The 8,092-nt window shown below is 39.3% G+C and overlaps 1 protein-coding gene across 1 annotated transcript in view; it reads left to right on the plus strand.

Moving 5' to 3' along the window:
- The window catches only part of LOC126471593 (dual specificity protein phosphatase Mpk3), a 164,363-nt gene extending 156,723 nt beyond the window's left edge, over nucleotides 1-7,640 (plus strand). Inside the window, exon 5 of the mRNA XM_050099828.1 lies at nucleotides 7,174-7,640. Within this exon, the coding sequence (XP_049955785.1) occupies nucleotides 7,174-7,580 (407 nt within the window). The 3' untranslated portion in view covers nucleotides 7,581-7,640. The remainder of the gene's footprint in view (nucleotides 1-7,173) is intronic.
- Nucleotides 7,641-8,092: the final 452 nt, after the last annotated feature.

Genomic DNA, 8,092 nt, shown 5'->3' on the forward strand with positions numbered 1-8,092 from the left:
GGCAGCAAATCACAGCCACAGATGGGAACAGAAGTGTGTGACGTAACATATGACATACAATTTATGGGAGATGTAATGAGAATATACAGAACAGGAATTATTATTTGAAATATTGTGCAAATTACAAGAATAAGTCAGCATTCTAGACCTATTCCAAGAACACCCAAAAGCTTTCCTGCACATAAAATAATCTGTTATTAGCTATAGAAGCCCTACATAAATTTCCCTTCTTGTGCTGCAATCCCCTGTCCCTGACTATCCACCATTCTCTTACTTTCCTTCCCATGGTGACAGTCTCTGATGTTGGCTCAGCTACATCTGTGGGTTCTGCTCTTTAACAAATTTATCCATTTACTTTAAATCAGTTTTTTAGCTGAAGCAGTTTTTCATCCTCTTTTGGGTTTGACCTATATTTTCAAAATTTTTTTTCTGTTGTTTGGACAGACTGGGTAAGAATACCATAAACACTGTCAACTGCTTATTGCATTAAAGATCCCCACATGCAATAACTATGTGGACCCACTTATGCACTTGAAAGCCAATGCCACAGCCAATCCGACATGGTGAGGTCATTGTGTGCCATTTTTGTAAAATCTCTCTGAAAACATGGGCATCAGGACTCCCAGCAATGAGCGTTGTGCCACGTGACTTTCACTGCAGCTGGGTGGCACCCATGGAGGGAGCTCTTGAAAAGAGTCAGTGGCATCATGGCGGAGATTTTACAAGTGAAACGTATTAAACTCAATCAGCATAATGGTCATACTCATCAGGCTGTCTCAACTGATAAGAGTCAATATTTCAGTGTGGGCCGTTGTAATCCAACTGCTTTTCCTACCCTGGCTACCCCTTGGGAAAGGGGATAAGTCAGAAGACTGGGAACAAAACAATTCATTCAATACCTGGTGTGTGTATATTATAATAGAGATACATCTCCAATGATGAAGCCATTAATTTTCATGAAACAAAAATTTGGAAAATTAGTAGATGCTCTGGAAAGAATGCAAAATAGGTCACTATTGATCAAATGCCCCTCTGCTGCAGAATCTCAAGCAGTGAGTGACATACCAGTGCTTATTACTCCACATAAAACTTTGAATATGGTAAAGGGACTTACCTTACACCCAAGACGAGGATCTGTAAGCTAAAGTAACAGGGTGACATCACATTTTATCAACTCTGCACAAGCTGGGTTTTTGAGGAAATCTACCATTCATACAGTTTTTTTTTATCTCATATTCTTTTTAAAGGATCAGTTTTTAAGTGCCACACACACTGCAGTGGCAATAACTGGCACAGTAGGTGCAGTGGGACATAGTCACATCAGCATTATATATCTAGGATCTTTGTTCATATTATGGTCGTGTATTGTTTTGTATAGCAGAAAGCCAACTACAGGCATCCATTAAGAGCACACAAAATCCAACTATGTATTTCTTTCTCACCAACTAAATCACACATTGTGCACTTTTGTAGAATATGGTCTGCCCATTCTCCTTCAGAAATATACCTTGAAACCCAGTTACTGGAAGTAGTGGACCAGTACCATTTCCTAGGACGTCATTTTGATAATAAACTTACATGGTTATCACACATACAACAACTCAAGACTTACTGCATGAAGAAAGTTAGTTTTCTATTTCCTCACTAACAGATACTGGATTGTGAAATGAACTATTAACATTTTATAAAGTGCCCATTTCATCCTATCTGGATGATGGAGACATTGTGTACGTGTCAGCAGCACCATCCATCCTAGAAATATTAGACCCTGTTCACTATAGTGGAGTCCATTTGACATTTGGAGCTTTCCAAATGAGCCATGTCAATAGCCTTCTTGAAGGAGCTGGAATACCACTGCCGAACATATGAGTCTAACAAAATTTATTTAACTACACAATCATGGTTAACAAAATGTCAAACCACCCACGTCATCCCATTTTATTTCACAATCCAATGATGGGTTACTCACAAATTGCCTTTCAACAGGAGGACCAGCAGCAGTACAACTGGAAGACCTTCAGTGTGAACTTCAACTTCCTCCAGTTACCTGTATGCAATACTCTCAATCATGAACACCTCCATGGTATATTTCCCAATCTATAGTAAGGATGGATCTAAGGTGTGAAATCAAAGACAGTACACTCCCAATTTTCATCGCTGTGCGTTTTATTCATCCAACAGTCTGCTCATATTAATCTCCTTTACACAGATGTCTCCAAAGGTAATGAATGAGCCAGTTATGCATACATACACAATCATAATTGAGAACAATGTTCTCTACCAAAAGAATCTGATATTCATGTTGGAGAGTTAATAGGATACATAGAGCATTACAGAACATAACGACTTTCCCTCAACATAATTTCAGTTCATTTAATGAGTGCTTGTGTGTTTCTCAGATAATAGGCAAGAGTTATCCAAAATGTGCAAACAGCCTTCCTACAATGGTAACTCCAGTTTCCGTCAGCCAACAGATCACCTAAGTTAAGTGCAGTTGGGCTTGGCTAACACTTGGATTGGTAACTGTCTGTGTCTGCCTAGTGCTGTTAGCAAGCAGGCTGCACTCAGCCCTTGTGAGACCAACTGAGGAGCTACTTGACTGAGAAGTAGTGGCTGTGGTCACAAAAACTAATGACGACTGGGAGAGTGGTGTACTGACCTCGTGCCCCTCCTTGTCCACACCCAGTGATGCCTATAGGCTGAGGCTGACAAGGTGGTCAGTTGGTAATGTTGGGCCTTTAGGCCTGTTTGAACATAGTTACAGAGTATATCCTCTGGTCTCTGCCGTCCATGACAAACTGAATGCCCTCTGCAGTAGGGGGATATCCACTGTTTTTTGTTTCGGACACTGAGTCGCATTGGCATTCCAGGTAATGAGTTGGCTGACATACTAGCCAGTGAAGCTATGGGAATGGAAACACTCAAACTGGATATTCTAAATGCTGCCTTAAGGACATACATTAGAGGCCACATCCTGGAGAAGTGAGAAGACAAGTGGCAAAGTACTATAGTACACAGTCCAATAAACCGTGGGCCACCAAACACACCACTAAGGCATGGCAGACTTCCATATAAAGCTCAAGGTCAGAAGGTATTGCCTTGTGGTGTCTCAGAATTGGATATATCAAAATAACTCATGAGTGACAGTTTTTAGGCTATAAATCAAAGTAGTGGCAAGTATGATAAACCTGGTGGCACATATGGGATAGCACAACTTAAAAAATAAGAACTCACTATCATAAGGGTGAAAATGTCAGAAGACTGGTCAGAAGATCAGAAGACAGCACCATAGATTTCTTGTGATGATGATTCTTATTAAATTTAGGCAAGGAGAGGCTGCACTCAACATCCCATTGATTTTAATGTGCTTTAACATGCTAGTTGGGAATCACTCACAAGTAACTCCAGTAAAAGGTTTCTGGTCTCTAGGTCTTAGTTAAATAAATAAATAAAAATGCTGTAATGAATGTCATGTCATATTATGATTCAGGCAGTCTCTTCCTGAATTTTGTGTTAACTGTGCATTGTTAGAAGTCATGAAAACATTCAGATGAAACAAATGTACTACATATTCAATAAAAGACTATTTACCACATGCACATTTCTGTTGCCTGATAGTTGTTGGAAAGGAAATGTGGATTATATTCATGAGTATGAATTTGTGTGTAATAAGTTAATGATAAGAGATTGCCTGAGTGACATTCTGAAACGATGTATGTTAAGATCATCTGTACTTCCCAATTGTTACTCTTGCCTATATTATCATGCAATTAATGCACAAAGTAAAGTTAAATTTCAGTATTTATTTTTGTAATTATCCACCTAATAAATAAAAGAACAAAACAAATATTTGAACCCATGGCATTCTTGTTAAGTAACTGCTCTAATGGTTGTGCCCACTCGCCAGTTGAAAATAGTTAAGCAGTCAAATGTGATGACTGTTGACCTCAATTTTTCAAAAAACTAAGGCCTAGTGACCTGAATCCTATATAGACAAATGTAGACAGATTAAACTACTTAACGTTCGTGTAGCATCACTTTACTCGAATGGAATATCATTCTGGAGTAATTTCTCACTGTAGATGTTCTCTTTGCATGTGGTGGCAGTATGCTGCTACATTGATCGATAGTCTAGAGTGACGAGTTAAGACTATCGTCATACCATTCGTACTAGAACAGCCAATGACAGTATAAGTGTTAAGGTTAGATATCTGAACCACCTGATGTTGAGTCTAGCCACTTTCTTCGTGAGCCATGCCTCAACAGCAGCAGGCTATTTGTGACCATGACATTTTTCTTGTAGAGGAAGGGAATTTCATGACATTGACACAATATGGTAATCCTTTGCACACTGCACAGGGATAGATAAAGCGATCTCATGATACTAGTGAATCTGGTTGGCATGTGGGAACTGATCATTGGCATCTAATGGCACCATTGCAGGTTAATGAACTTGAAACACATCCTAATGAAATCCATCTATCATGATTCTAATAGAGAGGTTCAACAGTGATGTGGTTAAATCTTCTTGGAAGAAGTTTCTGTGGTAGTGATGCATTTCACATTAAATAGTGACACAAGTTACTAAATTTGAATAACTCTTGATTCTGTGCAAAACTTGGTTAACATCAATCAAGTTCCAATTTATTTTAAATTTTAGTATTTTCATACTTTAATAAAATAGCATTGAAGCTGCTTCTAGCTGACAATTTGTTAACATCAATATTGGATTGTAGGTCATCTGTCTTACAAGGGACCCAAGAAGTAAAATCCACTACACACAGCTACCATATTATTTATTTGTCCCATAGCACATTTCAGGGATTTTATTCTCTCATCTTCAGCCCTACTTCATTCTTATTTTAATGAAGTGATGTTGATTTTAAAGTATTTCTGCAAAATGTTGTATTAGTGTTCCATACCTCAGTTGGTAATAACTGAACCCTTACAGGATCACTTTGTTGTCTGTCTGTCTCACATTTAATACCCCCCTCCACACTTTTTCACAGGAACAGGTAGAGGCATCAAGTTGTGAAATTTATGTCTAATACTAAGGTCTGTGGTCCTTTGGTGGTGTAAATAATATAAACTTTTAAGTCAGTGTAATCAAAAGATATGGCCATATACATACATCAAAAAAAGGTTTGCATCAACCCGGTTCCTAGAACTCCTGAAGATAGATGTTGAATGTGGATATTGTAACACAAACACAGTCCTTTTGACTGTCCAGAGATGTCACTAAACCCGCCTAAAGATGTTAGCAACCATACATGAGCAGCGCCTATTAGACAGAGGGGGTTCGACAGCCAAGCAGTTCCAGTCATCCCACCACGAAGGAGGTGCACGGCTTGTGTTGTCTCTAGTTCAACCATGCCTAGACAGTGAATGCTGCAGTTCAATCGTGTCCACATTGTTACTTTGTGCCAGGAAGGGCTCTCAACAGTGGAAGTGTCCAGGTGTCCAGGTGTCTCAGAGTGAACGAAAGCGAAGTTGTTGGGACATGGAGGAGATACAGAGAGAAAGGAACCACACAGCTTCACTCCCAACTTCCATGGCGAAGTCCATTTTTGCAGCTACAACACCATGCAGCATGGTACAGATGGGCCCAACAATATGCTGAATGGACCACTCAGGATTGACATCATGTTCTCCTCACTGATGAGTGTCACATACGCCTTCAACCAGACACTCCTTGGAGATGTGTTCAGAGGCAACCTGGTCAGGCTGAACACCTTAGACACACTGTCCAGTGAGTGCAGCAAGGTGGAGGTTCCCTGCTGTTTTGGGGTGGCATTATGTGAGGCCGACATACGCTGCTGGTGGTCATGGAAGGCGCTGTAATGGCTGTACGATACATGAATGCCATCCTTTGACCGATAGTGCAACCATATTGGCAGCATATTGGTGAGGCATTTATCTTCATGGATGACAATTTGTGCCCGCATCATGCACATCTTGTGAATGACTTCCTTCAGAGACACCAACATCTCTCAATTAGAGTGGGCAGCATGTTCTCCAGACTTGAACACTATCGAATATGCCTGGGATAGATTGAAAAGGGCTGTTTATAGATGATATGACCCACCAACCACTCTGATGGATGTATGCCAAATTGCAGTTGAGGATAGGAACAATCTGGACTAACATTACCTTGACGAACTTGTGGATAGTATGCCACAACGAATACATGCATGCATCCGTGCAAGAGGACATGCTACTGGGTATTAGAGGTACCAGTGTGTACAGCAATGTGAATCACCACCTCTGAAGGTCTCGCTGTATTGTGGCACAACATGCAATGTGTGGTTTTCATGAGCAATAAAAAGGGCGGAAATGATGTTTATGTTGATCCCTGTTCCAATTTTCTGTACAGGTTCCAGAACTCTTGGAACCAAGGTGATGCAAAACTGTTTTTGATGTGTGTATGTCACATACTATGATATTCTACCTCACCCATCAAAACCTGTAGATGAGCTATCTGCATACATGGTGAGCTTTGTGGTCTAGCAGTAAAGTGCATGCTTGAACACTAAGAAACACACATGCACTCACGTTTGAAACTTGACATCATTGGATGTGCAGTGCATCATAGATGACACAATACATTCTCAATCTTTTTCTGACTAGACTTGGAATTTTAGCTTCAGTATTTGGCAGTGTTTGATCATATCAGAGAGATTTAGAAAATGAGGAAATATTTTTTTCCCACTGCCGTAGTCACCAATAAAACAAATAAAAATATGAGCCTGTAGTGCTCGTGACAGCCTTAGTCACATATACCATCGTTATGTGAGGGAGAGGATAAAAATAAAAACACATGAAATAAAACTCGTGCTTATTGCACATGTCAGTAATGAACAGCGTGCTCCGTGAGTGACTAAGGCTGACACAGGCTCTAGAGGCTCATTTCATTTTTATTCCTTTTACTGATGACCACCGTTGTGCTTGCAGCACCTGCAACCCACTGGAAAATCACAAAAAGGTTGAAACTGCAATAGTGTATTTTTAACAAATTTACAGTCTTTCAAAAAATATTTAGTTTATTATTCTGTAAAAGTGAATAATGCTGTTGTGACAGCTGTTATGCCTAACAATTGTGTTAATTATTTTTTAACCTTATTTGTGGTGCAATTTATTATTGATTTAAACTTGTTGGTTTTTTTAAAATTTCAGATGAAGCCAGGAACAATGGGAAGGGTGTCTTAGTACACTGTGTTGCAGGAGTTTCTCGCTCTGTCACGATTACAGTTGCCTACCTCATGAACAAATTATCACTTTCTCTGAATGATGCATTCAACCTTGTACGGAGCCGTAAGTCAAACATTGCACCAAACTTTCATTTTATGGAGCAGCTTCACAACTATGAACAAGAACTTTCTCGGCCAGCCGTCTGTGTGGAAGAACCGACCCAAGCTGCTGCTTCTACCAGTACAGAGACAGGGCAGTCTGGATGTCACAGTTGTGGAGGAGTTCAATGTAAATGTGGTGGTGGCTCTCACTTTCTGAGCCCTGTCAATGTTGGAACAAGTCCTGATTCTGGAATTGAGTTTGATCGTTGGACGTCTGCACCCAGTGAGTGAGACCGGCCGGGGAAGACACAATGGCAGTTCTAAATGCAGTAAAATCTGTTCAGTCATGTGTCCTCCCCTTGAAATGTTACACCTTTCAATTGTTAAAATTTTCAGCATTTAATTGTAAATGTTCTTAGTGTTGAATTCAATGTTAAAGGAAAATTATAAGAGCACATTATCAGAAATTCATTCGCATTTCATAATTCTAAATTGTTGAAACACTGCTTTTGTAAAATTCTTATTTCAAAAATCTTGTTTTCACAGAGAACAGTGTTTTCACGATAACCATTCTCAACAGTTTCCTTCACTTGTTATTGTTTAAGTATGTGACACCACTTTTTTTATTTATAGCACTGATAGTTACACGTATAACTAAAATCAATTAACTGTTAAAATTCTAGTAGTTGGAATATAAATGTCTTATGATATATTTTCATCAAAGTAAGATATTTGTCAGATGCACCTCAAAGCAGATTTATGTGTGAAGGAAAAGTAAATATTGGTGCATTACTTCATTTATT

This window comes from Schistocerca serialis, chromosome 3 (assembly GCF_023864345.2).
Source record: "Schistocerca serialis cubense isolate TAMUIC-IGC-003099 chromosome 3, iqSchSeri2.2, whole genome shotgun sequence".
Taxonomy (NCBI): Eukaryota; Metazoa; Arthropoda; class Insecta; order Orthoptera; family Acrididae; genus Schistocerca; species Schistocerca serialis.